This window comes from Oreochromis aureus, linkage group 5, assembly GCF_013358895.1.
Source record: "Oreochromis aureus strain Israel breed Guangdong linkage group 5, ZZ_aureus, whole genome shotgun sequence".
Lineage (NCBI taxonomy): Eukaryota > Metazoa > Chordata > Actinopteri > Cichliformes > Cichlidae > Oreochromis > Oreochromis aureus.
In genome coordinates, this window is record NC_052946.1 from 15,493,756 (window position 1) to 15,512,092 (window position 18,337).

Here is an 18,337-nt window from a genome sequence, read left to right on the forward strand (position 1 = left end):
ATAATGAGAGGCTGTCGTGTGAGCCCCCGAAGGCCTCGTCTCATTGTTGTAAATTAGAAAGAAGAGGGGAGTGCTTCATCAGCAGGGAAAATTGGATTATGATTTACTCTTAAGTGCTCCATCAGTCTAATTGCTTGTTACCATGCTCCATCTCTCAGAAGCTCCTCGGCACCTCCCGCTTTTCTCGTGGAGGTGAAAGTCAGATAAACAAGATAAAAGAGTGTAATCACTTAAATATTGTTTGACAACTGGCCGTACTTGTATATTGATGCATTTAGTATTAACAGTGAGGCCGATCAATATCATCATATGAAAAGATCGCCGTGTTGCATGTGCTCTCCCTCGTGTCTCTTGGGGTCGCGTGTGGTCGTTGGTATGAGCGTGGAAATTTAATGAGCTCTGGAATGTTTTTATTGTTGGCTGCTTTCTGTTGTTGATTTTTTTTTCCGATGTCCTCCCCTCCTTACCCCTTCTAGGACGCAGATCAATTTCACTGTGGCCATTGATTTCACAGCATCTAACGGTGAGTGATACTAACAGCAAACTGTGTATGGAGAAGGGGGGTCGGGGGATAAAAATATTTAGCATTGCTCCATAAGTGTGGCATGTCCAGATTCACAATGACACAAACCATCCCTGCAGGCATGCACGTTGTACACATAGTGTCTCCAACAGCCGATGGCCTGGAAAGTTCTTACTATATGTTTTTTGAGAGCTTAAAGGGTAATTAGAGCTAGTGTTGTCATTACACTACTTATTCCAGTAATTATGACTAAATGCAATACTGCAAAAGATTTATCCACATGGAAGTCCTAGCTTTCAGCATGAATCACAGTTATTAGGGGGGAAATATAAGTTTCCCTTTTTCCTTTTTTTTTGATTTATCACAAACACACCCCTAGAAGAAAACTTATTTCCTCCCTCAACTTATACCAGCCTGTTTAGTAAAGCTAGTGTTTTTCCATTGTTGGGTTTAAGTAGTTCCACTACTTCCATACAAATCATTAAAAGGAAAAATGTAGACACTTTACATGGAAGCTTTAACATGTGTAAAGTGTACAGTAGCAAAAGTCTTGAGCCTTTGCTTTCAAAGAGCCAGACTTTTTATTGGTTTTAAAGTGCTTCACCATCAGAGAGATGTGAAGCCACTTAATACTGACCTATGGATCATTCGTATGTGAGAAAGGCACCTAACATGTGAGATTAACAAAGATCCCGTTTTAGTTTATGTCTTTAGGCACTTTGTTTCTATTGTAAAAACATAAAATTTGATCCCATTTCTTTAGCTGAATTTCCAGAAAAATGATAACAGTTTGACAAAAATCAAAAACTATTAGCTGAGAACAAAAAAATAGAAAAAAGAATGTAGAACTGAGCAAAGATCTAAGAGCTGCATCAAGCAAAACTCTGATTTTACATAATATAATGTATTTCTATGCATGTTTTCATATGTTTCAATAAATCGCTGTACCTATTTACCATTTTCCTAGCAGACTATAAAGAAAGGAGGGTTTGCTCAAGACTTTTGCACAGTACTCTGTCTGTGAGTCCATATTTAAAACCACCTTCGAAGGGTTGTGAGCCACAGATGGTGTTTTCAATCAACTTGTGGCTCCAGAGTATCTGGTTAAATCTCTAGCAATAGTGTCCGATACTGATGTCAGTTCTGCTTTTCCATCCCACTTTAAAGACCTGCTGCATCAAAAATATGTTGTTTTTTTTTACAGTAAATCTGCCACCGTTTCCTATGAAGGCTGGATGTTAGAATGGAAAGCTTAGCAGCTAATACGAACGGTGGAATATAGCAGACATTCATTTCTGTGCTGCTTTGAGATTTGCAGTTGTGGTGTTAGTCCAGGTGATATGCAATTTGTTGTTATACCCCGGACCCCTGATAAAGTCACTTGACCAGGAAAGCAGCAGGATTTGTGCTGTCAGATAGGAAGTAATAAAACTGGTGAGCACATATCACCAGCAACCTCACTGAGTGCAATGACAGCAACATTTTCTAAACACATCCAAAATATCCCAGCTGGGCAGTTAATACTGAGTGACTTTATGATGTGCCGTTACAGCGGGGCTGTTTAAGAAGGTCACAGTTGATGATAAGCTTACAGTTTGTTACAACGACTAACAGGGGTGAACATCACAGCTCAGGCTCACTGCAGTTATGTTAATGTGATCAGTGACCGCAGCTAATTGCTATTTTTAAATGGTCGCAAAAGTCCCACCAAAAAACAGCACCTTGGATCGATTGCACCTGAAATATGACTTTGTTGCTTATGCATCAAGATGAGCTTATGATTGATTTATTTGTCAACAGGTAACCCCTCCCAGTCCACTTCACTGCACTACATGAATCCCTACCAGCTAAATGCTTACGCCATGGCCTTGAAGGCTGTTGGGGAGATCATTCAAGACTACGACAGTGACAAGATGTTCCCGGCTTTAGGCTTTGGTGCCAAACTGCCGCCCGATTGGCGGGTGTCACATGAGTTCCCACTGGTATATGTCCCTCACCTCATATGAGTTTAGCTGATTTTAAATGTTTAGCTGAATAATTTCTCACTTTGACAGTAACTACAGTAAATATTGTTTAGGTTTATTTGACTTTAAGAATCTTAAACTGGATCTTGTTTCTATTTTTGTCCTTTTCAGAATGGAAACATTGAAAATCCATACTGCAACGGTATTGAAGGCATCTTAGAGGCATACCATCAGAGTCTAAAGACAGTGCAGCTGTATGGGCCGACAAACTTTGCTCCTGTGGTGAACCACGTTGCCAGGTGAGAGATCCATGCAAGCTGATGAACTCTAACAGATGCTGTTTCATTCATTTTTGGGACTTTGCACACAAGTTAAAGTGATTTTTACATGCAAATTCAAAATACCATCTTGGATTCTTTATTAATATTCTTTATTCCTTTCTTTTCTTCTTCATCATCTTCTTCTTCTTTTTTTAGCAGCAGTCATTTTTGTTTTATCCCTGTGGATTTTCCTCTTGTTGCAACTTTTCATGCTTGTCTTTCTGTTATTATGATTTATACATTATTTATATCCAAATGCTAAAAACACAGTAATGTAAAAAAAAAAAACTCTGCAGCTCAGAAAGATTATCTCAGAAACTTATTTTTTAAAACAATTTATATGCAAAGAGACCGGCTGCCTGCGTTATAGTCTGCTAGGTGTCTCAGATAGAATCAGCTGTTGTGGGAATTTATTGGCATAAATAGTGAGATTATCTTTTCTTTATAACATTGGAGTTAAAAAAACTCAACTTCAACATTTTTGACTACTTGGCTTTAACTTATCTGACCTCTCTGCTTCACAACAAACAGCATGTGATGTGCTTCAGAATGAATTTTAATTGGCTCACAGCAATCAAAAAGCAATCACACCTATAGTGAAATAAACGACCAACAGGCTAAGTCATATATTTTGACCTGCCACTGTATTTTACACAGCCGTGGTGTACCAGGATTCTCTCTGTGTCATTTTTTGCCCTCACTGGCACATTTGTTGAGCCAAATCCAAACAGCCCTCTATCTGATTATGACAACGCTCTAATTAAAAAATGTAATTCTGATAAAAAGGTATCTTACTTTTTTAAGCTGTGGCTTTCGGGCAGTCGGTATTTAGCATTTGAATAAGTCAGCTGATTTATAAAGAGATTTATTTTAACAAAGAAATTAATCAAACGGTGAAAGAAGGCTTTGTTTTAAATCTGCTTGATCTAATTAATCGCTCTCTTCTCATGGCGTGTTATCTGAAGTACAGCGATGACAAAGAACATTTTTTTATTGAATTTGCATGTAGTGAGAGTGCTCGATAAGGCGTGCACTGTCATCCGTTTGTTTTCTAAATCGATGTTTTGATCAATTCATTAATAAGTCTTGAAGTCAGATTTGTTTCTGTATTAAAATGATAACACGGCATCGTGTAATGATGGCTTCTATCTGTGTATGCAGATACGCAGCGGCGGTGCAGGATGGCTCTCAGTACTTTGTGCTCCTCATCATCACAGACGGCGTCATTTCAGACATGGCCCAGACCAAAGAGGCCATTGTAAATGTAAGAATGGGAAAGTGGGAGAGCATTTCCTGCGCTACAAAAAAAAGGCTAGATACACCCAATTTGTTTTGGTGTTAATGAGGACACCTTTGAACTCAATGATGCTGTGTAGCGTAGGCTAAAGGCCATTATTTAAAGAATAATTTGTCATTTAAGAACATAAAAGTGTTTCCCGGAGAGACAAAAATCCGAACAGTGTGTTATTTCTGTGCCCGACTACAAACAGAAGCTGATAAAACCTTGTTTCCTTTACTCTACTCTCTCCCTACCATTACCATTCATATTTCAACATGCTCAGTATTTCCTTTGCTTAGAGGGGACTATGTGCACTTGTTTCACTTCGGCAAAGAATGAGAGCATTCACTGTGTTCTGCTGTCAGTAACGACCCTAGCACTAGTTCTTCTCTCCTCTGCTCCCTGTTTCACCATATCTGTATGCATATGTGTGGGCAGAGGGGAACATGGAGTAGAGCAGAGCAGACAGATGTAGTGGAGATTAAAAAAATAGTTGAATTGCCAGCAGCTCATTGCTGTCAGTGCTGATAGAAGCGAGGCTAGTACTGAGCTGAGAACTAGCAGCTCCTGCTGATAACATTACAGCTGCACCTTCTAACAAGCAAAGACAGAAGGGCTTTGACCGATTCACGGTGCCAGAGAGGAAATTCACCTATACGCACCACAAGAGGTTACTTTGTTTGTCTTCATACAATCTTGTAGCAGTAAGGACCGCAATCAAACTCATTTCTCATCAATATGGAACAACAAAACTAGTGTAGTGTAAAATGAAGTGCAACAATAAATGTTGTTTTTAGTTGATTTTAGGGATGATTATGCGGTCAATTGTGCACTGATTGCCTACCAAACTCAAGGTTACAGCAAGAGGGCCAGGCAGCCTGTTTCGCTGTTTTTAAGCTACAATGAGCTAATCAACTGTTGGCGCTAACTTTTCATGAGGTATCAAGTGAAAGTCTACTGATTGAGAAAATTATATATAGCTCTGTTGCTCAGTACGTCCTCAAATGTCTTATTTAGTCTGACCTGCTTACTGACAATCAATGGACGTGTTAGCTGGAGCTATTCAGCTGCTCTCGGAAAAAAAAAATGTTATGTCTCCCGATCAGCTCTATCATGCCCTAAAACTTCTCTGTGGTTTTCTCTTCAGTCCATAGAACAGCACTGTGGTTTAATAATGGCTGCTGTTCTGCAGTACGCAGAGAAAAAGGACTGGAATGATGGCTTCAAGCAAGCCGCATGTTTAGAACTGTAATTACACGTTTAGAAACTTTCTCATCAATGATACATAGACCATTAAATTACCTTAAGGTATTTCCTTTCTACCAGTGGACTATTAATAAATACGAGATGTGAAAAAATGAAGGGCATCCGGCGTAAAAAATTTGCTAAATCAAATATGCGGAGCTCCCCGCTGTGGCGACCCCTTGTGAATAAGACAGCAGCTGAAAGTTTAGCTTATTTATACTGCCTCAGTAAATAAAGCAGCACAGCATTGTGTATTATTCCTCAGAGCTTGCACCCCCCCCCCCCCCAAACTTGTCCTCACGCCTTTCTTTCCCCAGCTCAAAACAGTAGGTGGCTGCTGTTCTCCCCTTTCCCTTTTCCTCCGTCTCTTCCCCTTTTCTTCCACTCCTCCTCAGCCTGCCACAGGCACAGAACACCCAGCAGACTGGATTTAAAGGGAATTTGCGACTGTTAGTCAAAACATTAGAACAGCCACACCTTCCTTTTAAGATCTTGCCTGCTGCTCTATCACACTGCCTCCACCTCTTCTGATCTACTGATGCTTGCTGCTTCCACCGCTTGCCTTTTTACCCTCCACGGATCCCGGGCGAGGGAGGACACATGTACTGAGGTTATATAAGCCTTTCTCATACATATTCACACTTGAAGAAAGACCTAAGAACAGAGTGAGAGGAAGTGAGTGCCTGAGTTTATATTTGTACACATGTACGACAACTGGAGAGCGGTGTTTGCGGTATGTCTGCTTAACATGTGGACATGTGGCTTATGATGTGGGTTTATCAGTCACAACTGATTCTGCTACATTAGAGAAATCCACCTGTCACTCACTCAGCAGCCCCCTCCTCTGCTCACGGCTCGGGTTGCTCTGCTGCCTCATTTTCTGTACCTCTGTGGAATCATGAGTCTCCCTCGCTCACACACACAAAGACCTGCTGTCTCGCTCCATCTTTTTCCCACTCAGAGATCTAAACCTCTTTGTCTTCATCTGCACCCTCCATACTTCTGTCACCACATTCAGACTATAAAAAAATCCTCTGCTGCCTTTGATTTCCTTCCTTTCTCATCTTCTACTTGTTATCTGTCTGTGCTTTGTGCTCTGTCTCTTTATCGGTGCAGGGACCCAACAAAAGCACTTCACTTCACAACCATTTAACCTCCATTTTTTTTTGCACTGTTTGGATGTTGATGCGAATTCAAGTTTATGGTGCAGAGAAATGAGCCCTGTTGAAAGAAAACTGAAGTTATGTGGATGCGGCTGCAGTTTTTTAAGTTAATTATCCTCCTGAAAAGGAAGGACATAATTTGAGTTTCAGAAGTAGTGGCTGCTGGATCTCTGTACAAAGCACAGCCAGTAAGGGCAACACAGCCCATTGCTTTTCAATGATTCTTACAGGATTCAAATTCCTGTGGTAACAGTTCATGTATATGACACGACCCAGAGTTTAAGGTTTTCATCAACTGTCTACTTCAGTCTTTGTATGTTTATGTGACATCACATATTATAATCCTAAAGAGGATACTCAATGGAAAACATGAACCTACTCCTGCGTTTCTCTGTAATGTAAGGGAATATTTATTATAGTGATGTCCCTTATCTTCTCCTTAACAGATGGACCAATCTCAACAAAACATTGCACGAACATCGTCACACATGCAGCGATTATTAACGAGTATATGTTTTTAAAAACATTTATTATAAATCCCAGTTCTTTTTATTTTTTTGTATTCATCACCCCCATGCAAATGCAATGTTAAATTCTCTGTTTATGCCTATTTGTGTTTCACAGTGACCAAAATTTGCATCCACAGTGTAATTTTCTTCACGTCACTGCTGAATATGAAGAATCTGAAAAAGCACCATAGGCCAGGATAGTAGTAGTAATAGGAAACAATATATAGAGCTAGTGGCTAGAGAGAGGGACAAAAATGAACTATAGGGCTGACCTGAATGTTTTGTGGGAGGAGTAGCCTTCCCCGTAGTGTACATATGTTTGTCACACAGGCACTGTCATGTTAGTGATCACTGTGATGCTGTTGCTTGGCTGAGAAAACTGTATTCGATATAAAAAACATTTCGTGGGTAAAATCTGATTACATTCTTCTTAATGCAGTTCATACTAGTCTGTCAAGATGTGAATGATGGTGGGCTGCTTTGTTTAATAACTGGCTGAACACAGAATACACTCTGACAGTTCAAAGGTAAGGTCTGCACTCACTGATAATTGTGTTATTTTTAAAAGTCTTCAGTCCTATATTTTCCTCTGAGCTGACATCTGAGGCAGCCGATGTCAGACAGCCTAGTAACATAGCTGACCATGTGTGAATGAAATGCTTATTACTCTAAACATAAATCCATAAAGCCCCTTAAGCTCATATATGTAATTGCAATAACACGCACTCATCAAAGCATGCACATGCCTGGCATTTGAATTTAAGAAGCACACACAAAGTGAAGTTGCAAGTTTTGACTGACACTTTGTTTTGTTGTCTCATTAGACTGGATCTCTGCTGCAAAACAGGGTGACAGGAGGACTGCAAAAGTGGGGCATGGTGGATTGCCAGGTTATTTTTAGTGGCATTTGATGTTGAGATGTGTGTGTCTCTGGCTGCGCATACACTTACGGATATCTGCGAGTATGAGTGGGAGGACAGGCACTGACAGGAGTCGTGTTGAACACTGATAATCGCGTTGATGTGATGTGGCTGAGGTACTGAGGACACAAACTGCTCTCATCCCTGTGGGAAAAAGAGGTTGCCTGATTTGCCACAGTGCATTTGTCTTGTGCCAGCAAGTTTAACCCTCGTGATGTGACTGCTTTGTAAAAAATATGTGAGTCTAGGAAACCTTATTAGATGTAACAGGAGATTTTGCATTGAGCTTTCATGGTGTCATTTATGCGGAAAGGCCACTTCTAGACATTAATGGGTGAAGTACAGTGCTTAGAATATTAATTTATGTCTGATATTCATTTCTACAAAGTAAAATTATACAACATTGCACTTGTCTTGGTTGCAAACTCCACAAAGATTGATTTCTAAGCTAGTTGGGAGAAAACATGCTGTCCAGATGAGCACTGAATAACCTTTCCCCTTTAGCAGATATCCTGATTGTGAAAATGGCATTCTAACATACAAATATCTGATATACAAATATTTGTTTGTATCACCAGCAGTTTACAAGTTGTTGCTTATATAATTAAGTATGGGGCAGCATGGTGGGGCAGTGGTTAGCACTGTTGTCTAACAGCAAGAAGTTAGTCGGGGTTAGGTTAATTAGGCAGCCAGCATGTCCAGGATGTTCCCCACCTCTCTTCCCATGGCAGCTGGGATAGGCTCACTCCTTCTGCCACCCTAAATGTATAGTTGGGTGGTTGGATTGATGGATGGTTAGTGTAACCGACCCAGAGTTTGGGCCGGTAAAACAGATTAAATGTTCCTGCAAAACAGGGAAATGATGAGACAGAGACAACTGGTGAAGTTTCTCTTTGCCTCGCTTCTGCCATATTGGGGAGGAGGACCTATGACCTCGCTATTCTGTCTCACTGACCAATGCGCCACCTGGAGGCCGGGGGGGTGCAACTACCTCTTACACATAGTTCACTTCGGTGACAAATCTCTCATTCTTAACAAGTACTACTTCTGATGGGATCACACATTAGTGTGTCACATTAGGTATCTCAGCATTTTCTTGACTGGAACTCAATTTGTGCAAACATTTATGATTCCAGGGGTTGATGTATCCTATAAAGACTTTGGACAGCTTTCCCTTAAGCATCACTTTCATGTGGAATGACTTGCTGTACAGATGATGTACTGCTCAAGCAATGTAGAACAAATTAAAATTAAGAATGCTTTCAAATCTAATGTGATGAATATTTAATGTTATACAAAGAGCATTATATTAAAAAAAATACATAAATTCAATCAATATTTGCTATAACCACCATTTGTCTTCAAAGAAGTACCAGTTCTCTTTGGTACACTTGCACATTTTCAAGGTACTGTGCAGACAGGTGTGTTTCATATAAATCCAGGCTGACTCCTTTGAGATTCAGGCTCTGGGAAGCTCATGCCGTTATTTGTGACACTTGTATGCGTGTTTGACCGTGTTGTCATGCTGTGGAATAAATTTGTGACCAATAGGATGGTTCCCTAGTGGTGCTGCATGATGGATGGAAGAAAATATAAACTTCTTAAGTGTCATGATCGAGCGATCCAGTGGTTAAGTGGTAAGAACCGTCACTTCAAAGCAATGAGGTTCTGGGTTCAAATTTTATGGGGGGATTTTCTATCTGGGCCTCCCTCCGGATACTTTGGTGTCCTAATTAGTCTAAAGACATGCAATTTAATTGATGATTGTGAATTGCCCACAGAGTTGTGGTCAATAAAGTGCATAGATAAAGTGATGCATGAGTCATTAAATGTGGCATGTAGTCTAAAGTGCATTAAGTAGCCAACAAGACTATGAAAGTACTTTATAAATGCCAGTTTATTTCCAAGTGCCTTTTTGCTGCACGCTGCACGTGTTTATATCTCAGCTGGATGAAGTTTCTTTTTACTTTTCATTCTTTCTTTTCATTTCTTTTCATCTACCTAAGTGAAAAATACCAGCAAATCTAATGAATGCAGGACAGCCCGCATGTTCCACTTGTAGCTTGTGCAATTATGTGCACATTAATTGTTGCAGACTAGACATATACACCCACAGAGGTTCTCTCACACAGACTGGTAAATTACAGCACACTGAGAAATAATTTAGGAAATGTAGCAGCACCATATCATTTGCTGTTCTGTTCATTTATTTTCCATCTAAAGTTTGTGCCGATATCTTCCACAGTATCAAGACTAAGTGCACTCGACACGAGTCCCCAGTGTGGCCTGGGAGTGGCTGGGTGGGTGAATGAGGATGGTTGCTTTAGTGACTGAGTTGGCACCTCCTCCCTCTCCCTCTTCTCCTGGCTCATAAATGCGACCATCCAGCTGTTTTCCCTTTAGTCTCAGCCAGCTTCGTAGTTTCACACTTCTGTTCGACATTCATCCAGGCGGCAAATTCCGACATAAACGTCTACAAATATTTGTGTGAAAATAAAAAATCTGTCAGTTTTAGCTATTAAAACAGCATCAGATACCAGTGTGGCATTTCAGATGACACTACTAGTGTTTTCAGTGAGTTAATCTCCATTCCTCAGTCTGACAATCAGCATTTAATGGTCCATTGCTGAGTGAAGCCTCTACATAACAGCTGGTGTCATTCAAATGACAGAAAATTGGATTCAGAAATATCAGAAATCTGGGATAAGTTTAGGAAGAAGTATATATATTTTGCATTAGCATCTCGTTTCATTAGCTTTTCTGACTGACCTCCTGCTTCTGTTTTTCCCCTCTTATTTTTTCTCTGAAAGTCTGTTCTTACCTAAAGGTCATTTAGCTAGTTAAAGGTTGATATAGACCTTTTCTGCTGCTGCAGTCTGCTGCATGTAAAAGAGCGTGTAACTAGTACAATGTCATTATGTCTCAGTAATAGGCACAAGAGGTTAGTGGTGACAAGCTATGTGAGTGAGAAAAAAATTCAGTTGTTTCCTTTCTATTTCTCTGCAGGGTGCCAAGCTTCCTATGTCAATCATCATAGTCGGAGTGGGTCAGGCTGAGTTTGACGGTACGTTAGCTTTAAAATTTTACCTTTAGAATGATTGTAATTGTAAAGACCTGGTTTATTAAGGAGGTAAAGCGTTTATGTGCGTGTCAAAATAAACGTGTGATCAAAATTATTATTATTAAATTACATTATGCATTATCTTCTGGAGTAATAAAAGAATTGATATATCTGTGAACAGCCTCTATCAGCCAATCAAATCAGCCAACCAGTGTATCAGTCATTCTCCACGAATAATTGACAATTTAATTCAACTCGCAGTCTGTTATAATAAGAGCTGGTTCTAACCTCTCTGGCACTAATTCTGAGAAATACCAGAGAGAAAATTACTGTACAAACTCATTTGTCTCAGTAGAGAAGGGAATGCGGAGGTGGATGCAGGCATAATTGTAGAAGAAATGGCTGGGGTTAATTGCTGGGTTTGCAGTATTTAGTGCTGATGATTCTAAATTGCACAGTCTATATTAAAGGACTTATTAGTTGATTAGACATGCAAAAAAGAACGATTATAGCTTTTACTAGTGCAAAAAGATCATATTTAAATTTGGATTTTTATCATCTGTGATAAATAAACCTTTTAGTGTAAGAACCTTTTGTCATAAAGGCAGCTGCCTCTAACCAGTTTTCACACTATGTGTGTGTGTGTGTGTGTGTGTGTGTTTGTGTGAACTTGTGTCTTCCAGCTATGGTGGAGCTGGATGGTGATGACATCAGGATCTCATCCCGGGGGAAACTGGCAGAGCGAGACATAGTTCAGGTGACTGGCCTTTACAACATGAAACAAACTTTGGCTGTATTCATTGCACGCACTGACTCTAAGAATCAGTGTGGGGTCAAAGGTCATGGAATTTACACAGAATATCTTTTGTCAGTAAAGAGAGGGAGAGAAAAAACAGTGAATTATATCCCCCCCAACGAATCATTACAAGCAATAACAAAGGGGGAAAAAAGTCATAAAGAGTAATTTATCAGACTATAGAGGGAAAAGATGTCTTTTTGCTCAGGCACATTCATTCTCCTAAGGGAAACCATATCAGAGGATTAGTGGCGGATGAGCATCCTAAAGCTTTCAGGATGCTGCAAATGTTGAGTAACACAGGGGCTTAAACATGAGCCTCAGGGATTTCTCCATTCGGTGTCCCACCCTGCTCTCCAAACCTGCTTGTGTACAGTGTCAAAAAGTATTAGGAGCTTTCCATGGATCACAACAGTTGTCCAATAAGCCCGGATGATATTATATCAGCTAGGCAAAACCATATGCTCTTTAATACAGTTTCTCACATCACAGCACTCCGTATCGACAAACTTTAAATATTAAATCGCTGTCATTTCAAATCATTTTTACCTCTGTTGTTTTTCCTCAGTTTGTTCCTTTCAGAGATTATATGGACCGGACAGGTAACCACGTGCTAAGCATGGCACGACTTGCTAAAGATGTGCTAGCAGAGATCCCTGACCAGTTCATCTCTTACATGAAGAGCCGGGGGATCAAACCCAACCCGGCGCCACCTCCTTACACACCGCCGGGACACACACATCACCACACTCAGATCTGATGCCCTCCTCTTTGGCTTTTCACTGAGGACTGACAATAAGCAGCAGCTTCTCAGAGTCCAGTGGAAACTCTCTGCCTCCTGTTTTTTTTTTTGGTGCAAATAGGAGAAGGGTCACCATGAAACGGGTGTTGAATTTTGTGCTGTACACTCCAACGACTATTGGAGCAGTACTTTCTGTTTTCCTGTGATATATTCCTCTGTTTGGTTTCTCTTGAAGAGAAACTACAAACCTTTCAGGACTCGTGGGTAAAAGCCTTTTAGGCAGTGACTGTTTCATGTCCAATATGACAGCAGGTTGGTTAAAAACGATCATGTTGTGGTTAAAACTTGTGCCTGTTTGTGGTTGTTTCTCTAAGTGTATCAGGACATGTGAACTTTAACCTGAACCTTGCTCGTCAGTCACTGGTGTGGCCTAATACAGTGATATTTTTTAGGCACCTTTTTCCCTTCTGGAATAAGTTTTTATATTTGGGAGTATTTCTGTATCTGCTGATGCAACCGTTATGAAGAAGGAAAAGCTGTAAGAGTGTCGTTTACAATTTATTACCCTGAAGATTAATCAGGCTTGTCATACCATGACACTTCACCACCTGTCCTTCAGCGATTTAGCGAGTAAATGTTTATAAGAGCATGTCATATAAGAGTTTAAGGCGCATAATCCAGTATTTATTCTCAAATGTTATTCAGAGTGGCATGGACCTTTCATAGATTGTTTGAACACCATAAAAATCTACCCATTTTGAAGTGGTCAACAGTTATTTTCAGTGAGTTGGATTGGAAAGCACAGCCTGACAACACACAAGTGTAAAAATTATGAAGATAAAAGGTTAACCCCGCTTAATCATTCTCCTGCTATTCATTGTGTTTGAAGAAACTACAACTGAGATACTTTTGCACCACAATCAAAGGTGCATGTAACTTTCTACACACAAGTTTTAATACAGAGGCTTTTTCACCACAGGATGTGTTGCACATGAAGAGCATTAACTACAGCCCCATTTCCAAAAAAGTTGGGAAGCTGCGTAAGCTGCTAATAAAAACAGATGGCAGTGATTTCTTAATCATTTACTGTAATCCCTAGATTTACTTGAAAGTGCTACAAAAAGATAACATGTCTGTTGAAAGAGAGAAATCGTTTTTTGGGGGAATAATATTTCTTCTTTTTGAATTTCATGCCAGCAACAGTCTTCAAAAACTTTGTGTCCGGGCCAAGAAAAAAATGGGTAAGTTGTGTTGAGTCTTTCAGTGCGACTGCTGTTCTTCATTCTGTGTCGGCAAAGAGTTTCACAATTGAAGAAGGCCTCTCCCGGTAAATTAAAAAAATACAGAAATTTCATTATCTTTTATATATAATATTGTAATGTCTTGAGAAATCTCAGTAATACAGGGACAAGGCTGATATCCAATGTTGTTTGACAACCATGAAGTTCAACTGCCTCAAGTGCCCTTTATTGAAAACACAATTCTGCAGAAAGAATTACAAACTGAGATCAACAAAACTGTAAAACCCAGGAAAGATGATGTAATGCTTTGGATTAGATGTATGGTAATCCCATTGTTTTAATATTTCCTGAGCAATCTTTAAACATTGCATCTTTCTCCTGCCTTAACCAGGCAGCTCCACAAGGCCAACAAGCAGATGCTGCATGAGCTCATAGCTAATTTGCATGCGGTTACAGAATGTAAGTACCAAGGCCATTTCTCAGCTGTTATTGCTTATCCCATATTTAAAACCTAACAAAATGTGCTTTTAATAAAAAAAAGAAATGAAAGTTTAAAGAAATGCAGCTGTTAAACTGTCAGAGCGCGGTAAAGCAGAAACACAACACGTGACTCTGGATGTTTAAATTGCAATGTTGTTCATGTTTGTCCATATATCAGGATAGTCACACCCCTAAAAGCCTTTGTCCCAACCTTTTTTTTTCAAATATATTGCTGGCATTGAATCCAAAATACCCCCCCCCCAAAAAAAAACAATCACAATCACATTATTTGATATATTGTCATTTTATAATGGCAATAATCGCTGCATTCTGTTTTTATTTACATTTTGCACAATACCAAGTGGTTTTGGAAAAGGATTGTGATTTATTGTGATAGCTTTTAACCACTGAATCCTATAGACTTTTCTTTTTACTTATTTTGAAGTTTACCATAAATATAAAATATATAAGATCGTACATTTAAAAGAAAGTAAGTTGGAGACAAAAAAAGATGATCACACATTTTAACAATATATATATGTATAAATACTATCCAGTGTTAGGTTTCCAACCTGACCTGATCTGAGTTTTATAATCTCCCGCATATTAACTGTCGAGCAATTGCTGTGATTTGCCTTATTTTTAAATAAAATGAATAATGTTATCAGCACATATATTGATAGCAAAGGGCATTGTTTTAAATATAATCCCATATTTCCTCTGATATTTTACACTTTAGGACAACCGAGTGGCCAGTAGTTACATAAATATGTTCCCTAACTCATTTTTCGTCCCAGTGGCCGGTTATTTTAGCCTCGATACTATTCTTAACACGCCACCTCTGCAGCCCAGACACTTTCACTGACAGTGAAAACCTGTAAGCCCCTGGTGATCACGCATCAGCAGCCACAAAAGCTCCATCCTCATAAACTCCTCCCGAGAGATTTTCATGTAATATAGAGCCGTCCTCCCTGCGCTGTATAACAAGTATCTTCTGGCAGATAGTTCAAAAGCAGTTTCCAAAGCTTCACGATTTATTACTATTAGTGGGCAAGAAATTCTTTAATCTGTGCAAAATACTTTCATGTTTTTGTTTTAATTTGGCTTTCTGTACATTCTTAAAACCTGTCGCATATCCAGTTTTACAGAGTTTATAAGATTCCTCTTTCCACAACACTGCATCAATGCAAAGTCTTTTGATTGTAGCTGTAAAATAATGAAGTAAAAGGATTTTTGTAATGGAAGAAATTGAAATCATATGATCCATGAAACTGAATGAAATTCTTTTAATCATTATACATGCACAATACATATAATACGGGATTACAGTCATAAGAAGACACAAAGTATTTATGCTTTAGTCAATTACAGTATTTCAGTGTTATGCTCTGTTTAGTATTCATTAGCAACACCACCTGCCTCTCTACTTTAAGCTTTGCTTATTTAAGGGACAGGAAGCATCGCTACATTTATACAAATCACTGAGGAGGGTTATAATTGAAAGCAGGCATATACATGCTGCATCAAAATGGATTTGAAAGGGAGGCGGCGGCGTCTGCGTCTACTTTTAGTTCGTTCCATATTTCATAACGGCATTGTTGCATATTTTGAAACGGGACCCAATTTTGGTCAAAATTGGAATATGTTATGCTGCAGTCACACTAAGGAAAACAGTGATTGGAGACTAAAGCACAACCAAATCTTGCAGTCTTGTTGCCTTTGAAACGGCTGCTTTAAAGACGGGGATTGGGTCTGCGACCAGGCGACTTCAAAGCCACTTTGGTGATAAAATGACTATAAGATAGAGTCAGTCTGCTATCAGTTTGTGACTGAATGGGGTCAAGCTGGGAAGTACATCTATTTATGGTCATACGGCAAAAACTGGAAATATGCTGCCATCTGCATTCACAGAAATTCACATTGAACAGAAATTTGAATTCGTTAGTTAACTTCAGAGTCTAGCCAGGACTTTATAGATTTAAAACAGAGATTTAGACCTTTCTCCATGAATGGTGACATAGTGGCATAGTTGCCTCACTGCAGAGTGACACAGGCGCCCAGCAACCAGTACAACCAAAATACAGCCAGCTGAGTCAAGGACCTTACTGCAAACAGGTCACTGACGAGTTGCAGCAATCGTTTGTAGACAGGTTGCCTCCCACCAGGCAACCTGTGCAACCATCTTGCAGTTGAAAGAGGTCTACAGGAGCCTTAAATCTTAAATTCCTAGTCACAAGGAGGTTGCTCTCCTGTTTTTACTCTGAGACTGAGACAACAGTAACTTAACGACAGATTTTTAGATGACTTGCTTGTGTTTATTTGATTTCTCTCAGTAGTAATAAACGGCTTCTGAATGCTAGCTGTATCATCTTTTTCTATATTGGTCTCTCTGACTGTAGTCATTATTCATCACTTAGTATAATTATTTTGCATTCACATTGCTCGGTTTCCTAGTTTAACCTTCATGTGCCCTTCCTTGGTGTAGAGTAAAAAAAGAATAAAGCAAAAACGAGCCTAAAATGAGCAGCCTACAGCAGACAGTAAAACAATGCGTTTTCCTTTTTTAAACGGATAAAGCCAGACAGAAGCATAATTCATCTGAGCTAAAAAGGTGTCTCTTCAGGTGTCTAATGTAGCAAACAAAGAAGGCCTTAAATAATGTGAAAGGCAGTCTCTCTGTCTCATTTAGTTCTGTACAGAGAAGCAGCTCAGGTGGAGAAGTAAGTGGAGGAGAGAAATTTGATAAATGGGGGTCAAAATGGGAAACAGCGATCTGGTTGTTCGTGCGGTGTAAAAGAAGAAAGGGTCTGTTTTGTCTGAATTTTGAAGTGTATTATAACAGCTTGTTCGCATATAAATCCATCTAACACTTTATGTTTGAGAGGAGTTCCTATTGTATATGGTTAATATATTTTTGGCAATATTATTGTATCGAAGATATCTATTGATTTATTTTTGAAGTTTTTATGACAAGCCATCACTCCCCTCTTCTATGTCATTATGGTGACTTCATCTTTTGCCCAAAGCCTGATTTATTAGTAGGATTATCCACTGCATGTTTGCTTGAGATACTGTAAGAGTGTTTCACTCATGTTGCCATGATCTGTATAAAAATTGGACCCAGCCCAACCAGATTACATGCATTACTGTGCCAAACATGGCAGTTACAGTGGACTGTTTGCTATCTCTTCTTTATCATGCCTGGTTCTTCAAACATTTCTTGTCTCACCAGTGGTTGAAAAAAACTGTAGCTAATTTGCATGTTACAGTTAACACTTTATTTATTTTTTTGTCTAATTTAACAAGCTATATTTGTTGTTTATATCTCTTGCATTTTCCGATTAGCATGATTCCCTATTTTTATGTTAAAAGGGTTTTTATCGTACATGATTATTGTCATATGGTGGGTTGTGAAATGCTTTGTATTGGATTGCCTTAAATGAAAATTAATTAAAAAATTGCTACTTTTACAAATTTTCTTTAAGTGTCATTCTTTGATATTTTTTTTCTTATAAAGAAGGAAATATCCTGAAACAATGTAGCGGGTTTGCTCTCAGGTTTCATAATACAGTTTATGATCAGTGTATTTTATTTTCTCAATGACCACATGAAGGATGGGTCATACAGTTAATGGTTTCTGGAGTCACTTGGACTAAAGGTACAGAAAGTCTTTTTTTGAGGTTATTTAACAGCAAAAAAGAATGTCGTACTCAAAAATATACATTGGTTAGTGTGTAATTACATCTTCCAACAAATTTCTGTGTTCTCGTGAGCTTACAATTAATTCAGGGGCACGTTTGCGGAAGCCGCCGTGTTGCCCCACCATCTTGAGTACATTTGTTGAGATGGACATTACCATTCTGCCTAATTACATTTTACATATATGGCTAGAAAGCAGCATGGTACATAGTACATCAGCAGGGAAAGTTTAGGTGTTCAGGTGCAGTGGAGGCAAATTTTCGGTACACTCATTACAGATGAACGGTAGCCAGTTTTAGATCACTGTTCTTGGTGACTCGCCGCTTTGAGGTGAGTCAGAGGTAAAAATGTAGAGTACAGCAAAATATGTTCAATGTTGGGTTTTTTTGTTTGGT

General features: G+C 39.2%; 1 protein-coding gene across 1 annotated transcript in view; it reads left to right on the top strand.

The window, feature by feature from the left end:
• Positions 1-17,698, top strand: part of cpne5b (copine Vb) — a 127,445-nt gene extending 109,747 nt beyond the window's left edge. The window contains exons 15-21 of the mRNA XM_031747859.2: positions 477-523; positions 2,324-2,505; positions 2,659-2,786; positions 3,969-4,071; positions 10,930-10,987; positions 11,668-11,741; positions 12,349-17,698. Of these exons, the coding sequence (XP_031603719.2) occupies positions 477-523; positions 2,324-2,505; positions 2,659-2,786; positions 3,969-4,071; positions 10,930-10,987; positions 11,668-11,741; positions 12,349-12,540 (784 nt within the window). The 3' untranslated portion in view covers positions 12,541-17,698. The remainder of the gene's footprint in view (positions 1-476; positions 524-2,323; positions 2,506-2,658; positions 2,787-3,968; positions 4,072-10,929; positions 10,988-11,667; positions 11,742-12,348) is intronic.
• Positions 17,699-18,337: the final 639 nt, after the last annotated feature.